Source organism: Eschrichtius robustus, chromosome 9 (assembly GCF_028021215.1).
Source record: "Eschrichtius robustus isolate mEscRob2 chromosome 9, mEscRob2.pri, whole genome shotgun sequence".
NCBI classification, from domain to species: domain Eukaryota; kingdom Metazoa; phylum Chordata; class Mammalia; order Artiodactyla; family Eschrichtiidae; genus Eschrichtius; species Eschrichtius robustus.
Genome location: NC_090832.1, coordinates 28,429,834 through 28,447,645, shown reverse-complemented (window position 1 = coordinate 28,447,645; position 17,812 = coordinate 28,429,834). Strand labels below are relative to the sequence as shown.

The 17,812-nt window shown below is 34.8% G+C and overlaps 1 protein-coding gene across 8 annotated transcripts in view; it reads right to left on the bottom strand.

Moving 5' to 3' along the window:
* The window catches only part of AHI1 (Abelson helper integration site 1), a 205,840-nt gene that overhangs the window by 163,310 nt on the left and 24,718 nt on the right, over positions 1 to 17,812 (bottom strand). For 6 of the 8 annotated variants that reach the window (XM_068551284.1, XM_068551279.1, XM_068551280.1 and 3 more), the window contains exons 7-12: positions 13,588 to 13,692; positions 12,531 to 12,750; positions 11,367 to 11,559; positions 8,243 to 8,338; positions 3,899 to 4,084; positions 2,578 to 2,730 (exon numbers count right to left, since the gene is read on the bottom strand). In XM_068551284.1, the coding sequence (XP_068407385.1) occupies positions 2,578 to 2,730; positions 3,899 to 4,084; positions 8,243 to 8,338; positions 11,367 to 11,559; positions 12,531 to 12,750; positions 13,588 to 13,692 (953 nt within the window). The remainder of the gene's footprint in view (positions 1 to 2,577; positions 2,731 to 3,898; positions 4,085 to 8,242; positions 8,339 to 11,366; positions 11,560 to 12,530; positions 12,751 to 13,587; positions 13,693 to 17,812) is intronic. The other 2 variants (XM_068551282.1, XM_068551285.1) reach the window with 1 other exon arrangement.

Below are 17,812 nucleotides of genomic sequence, written 5' to 3'. Positions count from 1 at the left end.
TACCAGGTTTTTCACAAGTAGCATCAAGATTTAGCAGCATTATGAAGAGGCAGCATTATAAGCAGCTACTAGAAAGGCGAAAAATTCAACAGACATTTATTAGGTGCCAATAATGTATCAGACACCATTTTCCCTCCATTCTCTATTGGGATGATATAGAAAAGGGAAAGGGGGATAAAAAGAGGACAAAAATTGAAGGAAAAGTTAGGAAGTTTCATAACCACTTGCTGCTGCTCTTAGAGGAGGAGATGTAGTTAAGGAAAACTCTGTGCCTCATCACTTAAGCCAAAATACTAACGGCACCATCATTTTCTTTGTATTCCCAGAGTTTGACACTGTTCTCAGAAGAGGCACTTGATGAACGTTTAATAACAGCAATAAAGATCCTCAACATTTTCAACTCTTTCCCCTTCTTTACGACCTTGTCAGTCACTAACTCACACTAGGTCTTTCCTTTTGTATTTACCTCTTACTTCTCACTCTTGCCACCAATACCCCAAGGTTGGACCCTTCTCACCTCACACACCAATGACTGCAACGGCTACCTTTCTCTCATTCTGATGTATCCTACCTCAAGATCTACCTGCCATCGCCAGCGTTAATCTGTCCTAAAATACAATTGTTATCATGCTTCCTCCCTACCTGAAACCTCCCATTATTTCTCAATCCCACACAATCAAATATTAGGCTACCTACCATTTGAGCCACTCCACAATGCGGGCCTAATCTATCACACCACTTTACCTCTTATACAAACTTGGGTTTCCAGCCAGCCAAGTTTTGAGTGCCTGAGGAATACAACAGGTGCTTTCCCATTTTTTACAACATTGCCACAATAGGAAATATTTCTCCCTGTCCTCTTCACCCACTCCTAACTTGGCCATGCTTTAAAGTCCATCTCAAGCTCCACCAACCTGTTGAATGAACCCTTCTTCCACCACTCCAGATCACCTCCTACATATCTGCAATTCTCAAACTGTTTTAGTTTCAGGGTGCTTTACAGTCTTAAAAAATTTTGAGGACTCCAAAAAGCTTTTGTTTATGTGGCTATATAAACAGATATTTATATTAGAAATTAAAATGGAGAAATTTTAAAAATATTTGTTAATCATTTAATAAACAACAGAGCAAACCCATTAAATGTTAACATAAATAATTTCTTTTTATGAAAAATAACTACATAAAATGGAATTGTTCTATATTTTTGAAAATCTTTTTAACATCTGGCTTAATAAAAGATAGCTGGAATTTCATAACTGCTTCTGCATTCACTCTCTTGTGATATCATGTATCATTCAGTCTCTGGAAAACTCCAGTGTATACTTGTGAGAGAATGAAAGTCAAAAAGAAAAACTAAATCATTATGGAATCATTAGAATCATTATGATCTTACTATAAAAATAGACTGACTTCAACAGACCCCTTGAAAGTATCTCAGGACTCCCAGCAGTCCCCAAATCACACTTTGAGAACTGCTGATCTAAACAACTATTTTTATAGCTATATTTCCTCAAGACTTCTCTGCAGCATACCTGACAGTGAACGACACTGTAACCGCTTCCCATGTCCCCAACTGACGTGAAAGGTCCCCAAGGTCACAGTCTAAGTATTATTCTCTCCATATTATTATGTTTGAAGTATTTAAAATTGATTTTAAGATGTATCTGTAAAATTAGCCTCAAAAAGGAAGTCAGATATGATGCAAAACAGCATGTGAAAAGGTCTAGGAAAATAGTCATTCTTTGTATATACTGAGTATATAAAATGAACCCCTCCACTCTTTACGGAAACAAGAGATTTGCAAAACTTTATCAGTAATGCTTCTTGCCACTACAAAATATGCTAACCAAGTAAGAGAACTTTAGAAAAAGCTTAAATATAGCTCAACTTGTGGTAAAGGTATATACATATACCTATCTCTATCAAAATGTGACTCAGGAAGAATCCAGGAGCTGTAAAAAAAGTTCACAAATCCATAAATTGTGGATTTACAGGCCGAATTGTGTCCCTCCAAATTCATATGTTGAAACCCTAACCCCAGTACCTCAGAATGTAACAGTATTTGGATATAAGGTCTTTAAAGAGCTGATTAAGTTAAAATGAGGTTGCTAGGGTACAGCCCTAATCTGATAATAAGAAGAGACACCAGTGATGCACACACACAGAGAAAAGACCATGAAGAAGAAGCAAGATGGCAGCTATCTGCCAGCCAATGACAAAGTCCTCAGAGTAAATCAACGCTGCCAACCCTTAATCTTGGGACTTCCAGCCTCCAGAATTATGAGAAAGTAAATTTCTGTTGTTTAAGAGGCCCAGTCTGTGATATATTTTTATGGCAGCTCTGACAAACTAATAAAACTCCCCAGGTCACTAAAGAACTTAAGATAGGGCCTTTATGCACATGATAGGCACTCTATTATTATTTACCAAATGAATTAATAGAAAGACAAGATCATGGTTAAAAACAAGGATGATCTGAGAGTTTTAAGTAGGAAGCCAGTTACCCTAGGAGCTGTTGGCGTTTTTAAGGTAAATGAGTAAATATCTAAATGAATCCAGTGTCAGACACCACTTCACCTGCCCAGGCAGTCGTTTCCACTTCACCACTTCCTTTGAATCTTCTAATCCAGGTTCTGTGTCTACTGAACGTGCCTCATGGTGTTGTTCACAATACAATGGTTTACCCTTTTCTTCCTGAAGAGCCATCATAGAACGGTAAGATGGCTTTATCTAAATATATATACAAAATGAGAAAATGTATATATCATGTTAATCTTTTTCTCTTTTCTAGCATATATGGTTTTTAAAATATTGAAACAAACATTATAATATGGAAATGTTTTCAAAATGTAATCCAGAAAAAAAATTCTACTTTTATTTGTACACTATTCTAAATAAAATAAAGGTTGCTTGAAATTACAGTCCTAAACCCAAAAGCCTTAAAAGTGGGAAGGAATAAAACAGAACTCCAATAGTTACATAAAATAGTTTTAGTAACTCTGTCCCTTTGTTTCCGCCTCTTCACCAATACCTACCAGATGTTATATTATGGCTCTGCCATTGTACTACGGTATCTCTGGCTTTAAGATCACGAAACTGATAACATAAAGATCTAAAGTTTTTTAAATCCTCCATTTCTTAAAATAGGTTTAACTACGCTCAAACCAATGAAACCAACCTTATGGTCACTTTTTATAATTTCAACTACAGAATATGCAACTGGCCTGAAATGTCTTATAGCAATGAGACAAAAGCAAAAGTTTCACCTCATTTTAGGACAAATGCTTTGCTAAGATATTCATAATTTTAATCTATGTAAAACAGAAGTAGAAATATTACTTATTGATTATTTGAATAATATTGTAAAAAAAATGTGCCTGTAATTCATGGGTCTGCAAGCTATGGTCTGGGCCAAATGTAGCCTGATGATGTTTTTGTAAACAAAGTTTTATTTGAACACATCCAAACCCATTTGTTTAGTTATCACCTACATATGTCTATGTAGCTACTTTCACGTTACAAAGGCAAGGTTAAGTGGCTGCAACAGAGACTGTATAGCCTGCAAATCCTAAACTATTCACTGTCTGGTCCTTTATGGAAACTATTTGCCAACTCCCACTTTAAATCATTCTTTTACCTTTAATTTTTAAAGATCAGTATTATTTTAAAAAAATATTTTTTTCCTAAAACTGATATCTATACTTAGTACTTAAAATTCATTTAAGTATCTTTTAAGTATCAGCTATTACAGGCTTAATATATAATCTCTGAAGGTCCCTTTCTATTTCAGAAGTCTATTAAAATAATTCTAAAGACTTTATCTTTTTAGAAATAGAAACATGTCACCATTTAATCTCAACAATGGAAGATATATTTTTTACATGTGCTATTAACTTACACATTCTGGAACTTTTAATCCTCTTACAGTTACATACAACGTTGATGGATAACGATTTCTTGGACATTTTGACCACCACTCAAAAACCTCAACGACATTTGATTGGGATCGAGGCTTTGTGGGTGGGTAATACAGCTGCAAGCGAAGTTTCGAATTGATGTTTGCATTTCCATTGGCTCCTAGAAGCTGAAAATAAGAATTCAAATAAAATGTTACCTTCATTGAAAATACATCCAATAAAGCAATAGTATATAGTCAAAAACTCATTTTAAAAAGATTAACATGGCATGCTGAAATCCTTTAGATTTGTAAAGCAGAGGAAAGAACACTGACACAGTTGGTCAAGCACAGTTCCAGGTCATTTTGACAAGATAGCCCAAATGACTTAAAATATCTTCCCAATGGCTGTCTTTTCCTCTATACAACTTCAGACTGTTGGTAAAGCATTTACATTACTGTGGCGGGTGTTACTTTGTTCAAAGGAGGTGATCAATACACATTTGTTTGTAATAATACTGTTTGTAATAAAGATTAAAATGCATATTATTTAAACACAGAAACAAATTTCCCATTTGTTCAGCATCAGTATTTTCAGTGGTAAAATTTCATGATGTTTAAATTTTTAAAAAGTCAAAATTATTTTAAAAAAGTAATTAAGACACTTAAACTTGTTTGAGCCCCTTATTACATTTTTAAAATATTTTAGTCTACCTTCTTAAAAAGGTCTATTCAATTAAGAAAAACTATTAAACAAGACAACGTATGTTTCAGCTACATAAATGGAGATTCTTATGAGAAAAATAATCTCACCAACTCAAAATAGGCCCTCTTTCACTAGACTATGACTCAAGTAGAAAATACCTTTGCTAACTTTTGTGTCCTTTACAAATTAGTAGAGACAGTTGGGAGCTTTTGCAGCAGTTTAGGCAGGTGGAGCTGACAAACTCCAAGAGTAGGAAGGGACCGAGTACAGGGAATATTTAATAACTTACTGACTCATGCAACTTGGAAAGTAAAAAAGAGAAGAATCAAGTAAGACTCTAAGGTAGCGCTGTCCAACAGAACTTTCTGTGATGATGGGCATGCTCTCTATTGGTGCCATGCAAAACAGTATCCATTAGTCACACATGGCTATCGAGCACTTGAAGTGTGGCTAGTGCAACTGTGGAAATTAATTTTTAATTATATTTAATTTTAGCTAATTAATTTGAATTCAAATGGCCACATATGACCTGTGGCTACCAAAATAGATAGGGCAGCTCTAAGGTTGTAAACTTGGGAGACTGGACAGATGGTGGTGCTACCAACTGAAGCAGCAGATGAGGAAAAGGTAAGAGATCTAGGGAAGATGTTCAGTTTGGGGGAGTCAGATATCTATGGGTCACCCAAGTTGAAATGTCTGAATTCTGAGGCACACACAAGAAAAGTGGGTCTAAGAAAAGTGGATTAAAGATGGAATCATGAGTAGGATTGATATTAAAGAGATAGGTGGTAGACCAGGAAGGAAACTGAAGGAACTGAAGGAATGGGATAAGGAAAATCAGGAAAGGATGGTGACAAGAAAACCAAGGTAACAAGAGTTTCAAGAGAGTGATATCATGCACATCGGTGTGATAAAAGAAGAACTAGAAAATGTTCAATAATTTGGTAAATAGAAGTCATAGTGATATGTTTGGAGAAGCTTTAGTAGCTGAGGCAAAATCCAGATTGCAGTGCGTTCAGGAATGAGGCATCAATAAAGAAACAGAGTTGGCAAAAAACATAGCTCATCTTTTCCTTACCCCTCTTAGGGGAAGATGTAAAGTCAATGGAGGTCGTAAGCTGAGAGGTGATGTTACGATATAGAGGGGTAAAAAACCAGTTTCAAATTGAGCAATTGAGATGTTCAGTCATTAAATATTAAGCAGTTGAGATTCCCTTCATAAACTGTATACTATCTGCCTGAAGCTTATCATAAGGGAATAATATCATTTTTAAAAGATATTTTTTGCCCAGATTCTAAATCATACTTTCCATAAGTTGTATTAATATTCACCAGGCAATTTAGTTTATACTAGTATGCTGCTTAGCATGAGTAAACAACTAAGATTCAGCCAAGATCCTGCCATTATGATTACAAAACATACGAAGTGGAACTTGAATAAATAAGGCTTTATTATTTTTCAGTTTAAAAGATTAGTCATATATATGTGCTAAAAGAATCAAAAGTGCCTCTACCTGAGAATTAGGATAAAGTCTCATTTAAATCTGGACAAAGGTCCTTTGGGGTTCATTTGGACCACTATGATAACTTTACAGTTATCTAGGACAGTCCTGGAACCAATGGTACAGGTTTTCAAACATTCGCATTTTAATTTGATTCATGTCACTTTCTCAATAGACATCACGGAGCACTTTCTATGTGCCATTAATATGCGGAGAGTGATGATATTATAAAATAGAGAGTTTGAAGAGTGATATATTAAATGCAAAGAGATCTGGTAAAATAAGGACTAAAATATGTTCAACAAATTGGCCAAAAAGAATCACCAGTGACTTGAAAAGCTTACAGTCTAATGAAAGAGATATGTGTTCTAATAGAGGATGCACATAGAATAATGTGCGCTTTATTCCTGACTGCCATTTATATCAATGGCATAAAGTGGATAAATAAATAAAAATTAATATGACACAAAGGTAAAAATGCTGTGAAATACATTGTTTCCCAAGTGCAGTTTACAGTAAATACTGCAGTTCTGCACAAACCATAGCATAAAATGAATGAAAAGTTTCTAATAAGACCACAAGATGGCGATGTTTACTATGTGAAAGTGACCTTTTTTGCGGTTTTTTTTGTTTTTATTTTTGCCTTTTTCTTTTTCATTTAGTATGAGAGGGGGTCTAGAAAAAGGTATAACAGAAGAAGGGAGAAATCTCCCTTCTATAGAAGGGAGATTTTAGAAGGTACAATGGACAAAGTGATTCTTAAGCCTATCAGACTGCCATTCAGCAAGCAGACTGCACCTCTCCTAAAGCCTCTAACCCCCAACATGGATTAAGTGCCCCATCTGGGTTTTCACAGCATCTACTCCATAGCACATAATCATATAGGTAATACGTTTACACAGAAACTGAACTGGAGGGCAAGAACAATGTCTAATTTACCTATGAATGCCCTATATTTAGCAGAGTGCCTGGCACTTCATAGACTATTTTCATAGACTATTTACCATTTACATTTCAAACAGTAAATATCTGTTGAATGGATGGATGCACAAATGGAAAAGTTTTATAAGATAATACAAAACAGGTTAATTACTCAAGACTTTTTAAAACTCAAATTTATGTTTAAAGTCAGAAATAAAAGAATTATGAAAGTAAAATGTCCCCCTTTTTAAACATTAATCTATCCACGTCTTTCATCTCTGCTGAAACATCCTAGTCAAGACACCATCATTTCATACCTAGACTACAGCAAGAATTTTCTACCTTGATTTCCAGTACATACATTTGTACCCTCTCTAATCCATTCTCCACTCAGCAAAGTAATCTTTCTAACAAATAAATCAGATTATTTCATCCTTTTGTTTAAAATCCTTAAATGGCTTCCCATTACTCTTTAAAGTCTATAATGGTGCCCTGTTGCTATAATGGCTCAAAGACTTTGTATTATCAAGGCCCTGTCTACCTCAGCAAGCTCTTCAGGCACCATTTCCCCTTCAGTCTCTGTCCTCCAATCTTAGTGGCCTTCTTTTGGTTATCTAGGTATTCCTTGCTCCTTCCAACATCAGGGTCTTTGCATAGCCTGTAGCCTCTACCTAGAACCCTCTCTTCCCCACTACTGCCATCCAGCTCATGCTCAGGTTCAATGTCTCTTCTGTAGGAGACCTTTTCCTGACCCCGCAGGATGTTTGCATCATCTACCCCATCCAACTTGAGAGTATTTATAAAAATTGTAATAAATGCTAAGTTGTATGATCAATTGTTTTATGTCTGTTTTCCTTGCTAGAATATGAAGGCCATGAGGTCAAGGAGTTTATCTTCTTTGTTCACTGACTAGAACAGTGGCTGGCACATAAATAATAAATAATTTGTTGAGTTGAATAAATGAGGTCAGGGCTGTGTGTGTCTTTCTCTGTGCTGGATCCTTAGAGCCAAATAGTGTACCTGGCACACACTAAGCACTCAATAAATAGTTAAGAATCTGAATGAGCATCACCTGAGCTTGAATTAATAACTCTTTACCATGGCAATCTTACCTCCTTATCATAACTCCTTATATGAAACCAAACTGACCTGGAAAAAAGTAGCCCATCAGATTTGAAGATTATTTTAAACATTGTTTAAAATGGATGAAAAACATACCTTGAGAAATGCCCAGGCGATTTTCCGGAAGCCACATTCTTGGTTTCGAATTTCAGAGTTGTTCTTAATTTCTTCCATGCTTAAGAAATCAAGAATCTGTAAATAAGCATAAAAAATTACTTCACAGTATACTAGGTTACCTAAAATTTAATATTTCCTAATAATATATTATTAAAATTTAAAAAATCTTCCCTTAGAGAGAAGAAAAACATTTTTATCTCATCTCACTCACTCTTGAGTTAACTCATCCAGTTAGTAAGGTCCATTTTTTGACCACTTTATCTTTTATCAATAAATCTTTAAGATTTATTTAAAATTCAAGACAAAGCATTAATTACCTCAAATATAGTCCGGGCAAAAATACACCAGGCACAAAATTCTTAAGCTTTGCTCTTTTTTTAATGTATGAGCACAGACTTCAAAGAATTGTTTGTTTAAAAAACTCACGGCCTTAATCTGTGGGTTCTTCCTTGGATCAGCTTCCTGAAATTGGGTATTTTCTCTTTGGATATATGTTGTCATTAGGCTTCTCAAGAGAACTCCTTTCATATCTCTATCCTGACTGGATATTAAAGCTCATGGATTTGCAACCAACCTGCCACAGAGACTACATGTATTCTAGGTACATGTCAGAGACTACCACTTACTGGTGCTTAACAAATCTTTGTAGGGGACTGCTTAAAAAATAATATGCACTCCATTTATTCCTCTTCTTTATATACTTAAACTTGTCTTCAATGTAATACATTCTCAGTGAAAAAAATGATGACAGTATAAGAAAAATATATAACAAAGTAAAAACGTATAATCCAGACCCATAGCTAATCAACATTAACATCTAGTTTATAGGTATCCAAACCTTTTTGTGTGTTCCCACGCTATTTGCAAACTATTTTCATGTAATATGTAGTGGACAGCTCGAGTCAATACATACATATGTATACCATCATGTTAATGGCTACCTAGTATTCTTCTGTATTAGAAGTATCATAAATTTAATAAAAACCATAATTTATTTAACCAAACCTCTTGCTAACTGAAGAGATCTGTTTCCTTAAAATTTCTGCTATTATAAACAGTGCTTAAATAAATATCCTTACACACACATCTTTGTGCATTTGTCATTTTTCCCTTAGGTGAAATACCTGAAAATGGAATAATAGCTTTAAGAACTTCTGATAGATATTATCGAGTTGTCCTCAATACACCGTTAAAAAGTTGAAATCAAAACTTAGTTTTGTAGAGAATAACATTTTATGTCAAACCTTAACAATCAACCAAAAGTGTTTATAATCCAACAACCTATCTTTCTTAAATCTCATAATATTATTAAAATGAGTATAAAAGAATATTATGATAACAGAGGACAAATTTCTATGACAAAGAAATAGTACCTTTATATACAAATTATATCATTTTTTTAAAAAGCATGGCTTTGTACAAATCATAAAACATAATCACAATTGTAAATGGTGGAGTATTCATACCATAAACACACTAGATCATCTGAAAGTTAAGGATCATAAAAACAAGTGACTCTACAAAATCAGTTATTGGCTCTGGTCATGCCTTGCTTTTCCCATGCTAAAATTCCCCATCTTGCTTAAACTGGAGGAGAGGCTTTCTCTCCTTTTCTTTGCTTATGGAGAGATAACATGAAGTAGGGAAAAGAAATGTGGTATTTTAGGTTCAAATTATCTTTAAATACTAATTACCTGCACCTAAGACTGGAGTAACTCTGGGATAATCACTTTATACTTTGAGCCTTCATTTCCTTTGCAGTAAAAAATTAGAAATAATAAGTCAGCTAATATCCAAACTATGTAAAAAACTCTTACAACTCAATAGTAAAAAAAATAATCGGATTAAAAAGTGGGCAGAAGATATGAAGAGACATTTTTCTGAAGAAGACATCTGGCCAACAGGTATGTGAAAAGATGCTCTACATCAAACATCATCAGAGAGATGCAAGTCAAAACCACAATGGGATGTCACCTCACTCCTGCTAGAATGGCTATCATCAAAAAGATTAGAACAAGTGTTGGCAAGGATGTGGAGAAAAGAGAACCCTCGTGCACTGCTGGTAGGAATGTAAACTGGTGAGGCCACTGTGGTAAACAATACGGAGGTTCCTCAAAAAATCAAAAATAGAACTACCATATGATCCAGCAATTTCACTTCTAGGCATTTATCCAAAAAACCCACAAAAACCCTAATGCAAAATTGTTCACTGCAGCATTATTTACAATACAGATGTGGAAACAACTTACGTGTCCACTGATGAATGAATGCATAAAGAAATTGTGGTATACACACACACACATATACACAAAATGGAATATTATTAAGCCATAAAAAAGAATGAAATTTTGCCATTTGTGACAACATGGATGGATCCCAAGGGCATTATGCTAAGTAAAATACGTCAGAGAAAGACAAATACTGTATGATCTCTCTAATATGTGGAATCTAGACAAACAAATAAACTAACCAAGATCATAGATACAAGAACAGATTGATGGTTGCTAGGGGCGGGGGATGGGGGTTAAGAGAAATAGGTGAACTGGTTTTGGGTTTTTTTAGTTTAAATAAATTTAATTCTTTAAAAAAAGTCAGCTCACAGGCGCTCTACTCCATAAAGCTTTCCCTGACTGCTATGACCCTCCACTAACCCTTGACACCTAAGAAGTTCTACTTCATTTTGGTTATATAATACATTGTATTAGTCAAGTGATCTGTGTATTTTCTTCTTTATTTCTCCTAGCAGTATACAAAATCTTAGGAAGTCTGATACAGTTAAATGAGTTTACTCTTTATGAAAAGTGTTAAAAATGGAAGACTGCTTAGACATAGATTAGAATCATCACTTCAGTGAACAGTCATGGCATTGTTGTAAGGATTAAATAATACAGAGTGAATCAAATGGCTAACTACTTGTACTAGTAAAGGCTCAGCAAAGACACGATTACTTGTATCTCCACAGCATATTACAAATACATTATTCCTAGAGGTCAAATTCTCACACTACTTTGTTGTATTATTGATCTACTAAAATAATAGCTTATATTTGTGCTATTAAAATATTAACTAAAATTTAGTTTAAATTGCTCTATTCAATTCATACCTCAAAGAACAGGATGACTTTAGGACTCTCATCAAAATCTCGAAGCAAATAGGGAAAGTTTTCATTAAATATAATTTGTTCTTCCCACTCCGGAAGTCTTGATTTTAATTGTTTAAAGTCATATGGTTGTGTCATAATAGGAAGAATATAATCCACATTCTCTTTTTCATAGTAAGATGAAACAGGCCGTTCACTGTTCAAAAAAGATACTTCCATTAACACAGTTCTTTACAATTTTAAGGCAAGAAAAAAATAAAAATAGAGTGTTCAAGGTGAGGTGACCAAAAATAATAAATAGCCATGATACATAAGGAAAAAAATTTTATCTATCTAGAAAACTACAAATTTTATGCGACGTAAAAGTAGTAGTATCTTAGTTTCATCTTGTATTTACATACCATCAGTCAGTTTCATAGAATTATTTTATTATTTACACATAAAGTGAGAGGTGTGATTACATCTTTGGCATACAAAGCTGGAATTAAGTAACACCTTCAGAATCTTAAATGAGTTTGTGATAAATTAGTACATTAGATTTAAATAACAAAATGATCACAACAGGACTGTAAGTACTTTGAGGTGTGTCATATTTTCTTTGTGTGCTCCAAGACAAATGAATAAGTGAATAACCTTTCTGACAATTTTCAAGTTTCCCAGGCCTGTCATTTTTCCAAGCAAATAATTTTTTTGAATTCTAGTACTGTCATTTATTTTATCAATATTATACTTTCTATTTGAGCCTTCAAACACGTATTAGCTATAGAATTAATATTAGGAAAAATTAAATTCAAGACATTTGTCTCATCTGTGGCACAGATAACATATTAACTTCAAAAGAAAAAAATGAGGTTAGAGACAATTAAAGCAGTGCCACATAAGATGATTTACAATGCAAGTTAAATGCCATACAATGAAAGTTAAGCTTGGGAGAAACTCTCTCAACTCCCCTTCACTTAAAATGAATTACTCAATTAACACATGTTCTCCATTTCTTCTATAAAACATACTCATCAATATCAATGGTTGATGAACACCTACAATTAGTATACCATTCTCTAATACAAATCTATAGCTCTATTCCCATTGACTGTCAATGGCAGACAAGAGACTTCTACGGCAGACAGTTTCAATTCCAAGGGTTGGCTGCGCAATTAAAAAAATTACCTATCATCTTTCTTGACATATTGACCAGTATTCTCATCAACCACATGAATTTTTACCATGGGGTGAGAAATCATAAAATCTGACTTAAGTCGATCAGTTCGGTGAATGTAAACTCCCAGGACAAGGTCATCATCAAGCAAACATTTGGGATAAACTGGACTATCTCGGCTTGTTATTTCATGAACACCATCACCATCAGTGTCTTCATTATCATCTGAAACTACATGCATGGAAGAAAATCAATGTTATAATTAATTGTTCCCATAACAATATACTCAACAATAAACATTGAATTTACAGATTATCTAATCCTAGTAATCCATGATTATTTGTCTTTGTTAACAAAGGCACTTCAAGGAAAAAGAAAGAAAAAGCCAGATAATAGCAGACTACACTCTGAGAGTAAATACTGCATTTACTAATGCACTAAAATAGGGTGAGGTATCTTTCTTTTTTTCCCTAACAAGGACTAAACAACACAGAAAGAAAAAAATGAGAGCCAAAGACAAAAAAGTAATTTCATTTAGAAATTGTCTAAGTGGAATATGTATCACTCAAATTTCTGCTTCTGGGTAGGATGCAGTAGGATGTTGCAGGTCAATGTTTCTGGTAACAACAACTTGAAAAAGCCAAATAAATTATGAAAACCTTATTTTTAAAGGCATCAGAAAAGTACAGAAACAATGTAGAGTAGATGGACTAAAATTCCAGAGATGGAGAATCAATCAGGGGTAAGCTGATGGACTGGCAACTGTTTCAGTGTCTGGGGACATTTGCTGATTAGCATATGAGCAGAGGACCCAAGCAGAAGGTCACTACTGGGAGAAAGAGTAAACAGCAAAATTTTTAGTGGTTGCATGGGGTTAAGTGATAAAATCAGCCTCAAACACAAGGCCAATGTGAGAGGCTAAAGAGATAGTAAAATCTCCCAGTCTTGTGGTACTAGGAAACAATGACCCACCACAGGGAGGGGCCTGAAACAAAACAGGCAAGGAGGAAGCCCTGGAGGGCATGGTCATTTTATGCCTACAGCCACTTTTCACCTGGGGTCACTTACCAATTCTGGGCGCATCTAGAGGTTGAGAATCCAGGCGTGCCCCCTGGCAGAAGGTCCCTACTGGGGGACAGAGAAACCAGCAGAGATTTTGGCGTTCACGCGGGGCTGGAGTGACAAAATTGGAGACTTGAGGGGCCTCAAACACACGGCCAGTCTCTCCCTCAAGACATTTGCCAAAATTTGAAGTTGCATGGGGCAGAAGGCTAAAGGACTAAGCTGAAACCTCTGAAGGGCAAAACTGAATCTCCCAAAGTCTTTTAGGGTAGACAAGACAAATACCTGCCAGGCTCTCAATTTGAAACACCTGCAAGGGCACATCCTAGGAACGGGGCAAATCAGAGATAGAGTCTTACCAAAACTGCGACCCAGATCTGACTTAGCTCAGATTAGTTGAAATCAGTTGCCCACCCTGTCTGCCTAAAAGTGGAAAGAGGAAACCCTCTCTAGTGGAAGATAAAATCATCTGGAGCCTCTGGGATTCTATACACCATGTCCGGCATATAATAAAAAAGTTACTAGACTTAAAAGAGGCAAGACTGTATGACCAATAACCAAGAGAAAACACAGAAAACAGAAGCAGACCCACAGATGATTCAGCCTGGAGTTAGCACAGGAAAGACGGACAAAATTATTTTTAAAAATAGAGACTATCTACAGAGAATTGAAACTCATAAAAATAACAGGCATTATGGAACTGAAAAATATAATGTCTGAAATTAAGAATTCAATGGATGTGTCTAAAAGCATACTGGACACAAAGGAAGACATTATTAGTGAACTAGAAGAAAAATCAATATAAATATCCAAACCAAAGCATAATGGAAAAAAACAAAAGAATATGGGGGAAAAAAACATAAGAAACATGTGGACAAACTCAAAAGAGTCTGTGAAATTATAATCTAGAAAAACAGGAGAGGATGATGAAGAAGCCATATTTAAAGAAATAATGACTAAAAATTTTCCACAACTGATAAATGATATCAATCAGTAAACTCTAAGCAGGGTGAATTCCAACAAAGCTATATTTAGGCATAGCATGATAAAACGTTGAAACCAAAGACAAAAGCTAAAGAGCAGCCAGAGGGAAAAAAAGACAAGAGTCCCCTAAAAGGGACAGAAATAAGACTGCAGTTGGGAACAAAAATGATGGGAGCCAGAAGACAACTGTATGATTTCCTGTAACCTAAAATTATATATTAGTAAATATGCTTCAAAAATGAAGGTAAAGTAAAGGCATTTTTAACACAACAAAATCTGAGTGAATTAGCAGGCCTGCACTAAGAGAGAGAATAAACTGAATTCTTCAAGCAGATGAAAGATGGAAATAAAGGAAAAAGTAAATTTTGGGGTGAATATAAATTAATATCAACTGTGCAAAATGGTAACTGTAACATCTGTGAAGTTTAAAATATATGTAGGCCTAAAATACAGGATAAGAACCTAGAAGGCGGGAGGGGGGATAGATGCAGAGAAAGAAAGCACCTGACAAAATCCAAATGGAGTCAAACTATTCTTATGTTTCAGCAGTGTTGGGGAAGTGTATTTTGTTAGGGAGTTAGTTTGTATTAGACTATAATAAGTCAAGAATAAACTTAATGTTCTTCAGGGTATCAGCTAAAAGATAGTAGAAAAATGTGTAATTAATAAGTTAATAAGTTAATAGGGGCAACAAAATTTTTAAAGTAACCTGAATAATTCAAAAGAAGGCAAGGAGAATAAGGAACATAAAACACTTAGGTCATATGGAAAAACTAACAGTGAGGTGATAAATATAAGGACACAGAAAGGTCGCAAACAAGAGGATATTGGGGGAGGCACAAGAGCATGTCACATTTATTGGGCACCTGTCCCCAAGGAGTTCACAGCCTGGGGGCTGAGACCCCACATGTGCTGGAGTAGGAGAGGAAAAGAGGTGAAGGCAAAAAGGAAAGGAATACAGACATACTGTGGCCCAAACAAAGGAGGTGCAAAGCAGGCACACACAGGGAGCCTAGGGGCTAGTAGAGGAATGAAGTACTGGCAAGCCCTGCCTAGACCTGGAGACCATGAACCAAGCACAGGTTTGAAGGCTGTCCTTTCTCAACCAGGTTGGCACCACCTAGGGGTACACTGTGGATGATGCTGGAGAAATGAGGAAGGGGAAAAATGTACTATGCAAACTCAAACCATAAGTAGACTTTAAGGGAGAATGGTTACCAGAGATAAAGAAGGACACCGCATAATGATTGCTATAGACTGAATGCCTGTGACTCCCCAAAATTCATATGTTGAAATTCTAACCTTCAATGCAATAGTATTAAGAGGTTGGGCCTTCAGAAGGTGATTAGGTCATGAGAGTAGAGCCTTCATGAATGGGATTAGTGCCCTTAAAAAAAAGAAGCCAGAGAGCTCTCTTGCCCTTTCCACGTTGAATCTGCAGGCACCTTGATCTTGGATTTCACAGCCTCCAGAACCATGAATAATAAATGTTTATAGTTTAAGCCATTCAGTCATGGTATTTTGTTATAGCAGCCTGAATGAACTAAGACAATAATAAAGTGTCAATTTGACAGTAAGATATAACAATCCTAAGCATGTATATATATTCAATAACATAGCTCCAAAATATATAAAGAAAACAACGACAGAAATAAAAACAGAAATGCAAAGTAATAGTGGGAATTTTAATACTCGTCTCAATAGCTAATACAATAAGCAGACAAAAAAAAAATCAGTAAGATGAGAACACACTAAACTTGATCTGATATACATAGGACACCACCACACCCAATGACATCAGAATTCATGTTCTTTTCAAGTGCACATGGCATATTTACCAAATCGATCATAAGGTGGTCATAAAGAAAGCCGTGATAAATTCAAAAGATTGAAATCATTCACAATATGTTCTTTGACAACAATGGAAGATAAAAACCAAAAAAAAAAAAAAAAAAAGATAACTAGAAAATCACCTGCTGCCTGAAACTAAACAATATGCTTCTAAATAATGAATGATCAAAGGAGAAATTTAAATGGAAATTAGGAAATATTTTTATGGAATGATAATGAATATAGAACATATCAAAAATTTGTGGGATGCAGATAAAGTAGTGCTTAGATGGTAACTTAATGTGTTAGATGCATATAAAGGAAGACTGAAATCTTAAAAAATCCACTTGTAAAGCTAGAAATCAACAGCAACTCAAACCCAAAGAAAGTAGAAAAAAGGAAATAATATAGATAGAAGAAATCACCAAAATCATACGCAAATGTATAATAGATAGAAATAAAAGCTAGAGGTTGGTCCTTTAAAAATATTTATAAATTGAAAATCCTGAGACTAATGAAGAAATAGAGGGAATCTAATTACCGATATCAAGGGGTACCCTTTCAGATACTATAGACATACAAAATTTGAAAATCCATATTAAATGGAAAAATCCTCAAAAAATACAGTCTATCAAAGCTGATAGAAGAAACGGAAAATATGAAGAGTTTGATATTTATGAAAGAAACTAAATCTGATTTAAAATTCTTTCCACAAAGAAAACCTTGGCCTAAGAGGCTTTATTGGTAAATTCTTCAAACATTTAAGGAAGATGTTAACACCAATTTATACAAATACTTACAGAGAATTAAAAAGGGAAGTATTTCCCAATTCTTTTTGAGACCACCAAAACCTTGATATTAAAAACTCAGTGTATTTTAAGACAGAGTAGTACAAACCAATCTCTCTCATGACTACAGTTACAAAAATCCTTAACAAAGTATCAGCAAATCAAATCCAGTAATAGATTTTTAAAAAGACAGCTAATACATCACAACAAAGTGGGTGCCCCCCACCTCTGCCAGAAACATAAAGATGGCTTAATAATCAAATAACGATTAACCACATTAATAGAAAAAAGGGTGAAAATTAATATGATTATGTTGATAGATGCAGAAAAAGCACCTGATAAAATTCAGTATCTAGTTATAATAATAATAATAAAAAAACTATTAGCCAATTAGGAATAGCCAGTAATTAATCCAATAAGAGGTATTTACAAAAAAACCTATAGCAAACATCACAGTCAGTGGTGAAATAATGGAAGCTTTCCCCAAGGCTGAGAGCTAGAGAAGGATACTTGTTATTGCCACTTGTATTTAACACTGTAATCAAATACCTAGCCAGTGTATCAAGGTAAGAATAAGGAGTAAGACATAAGAACTAAAAAAGAAGCAATAAAACTATCATTATTAACAG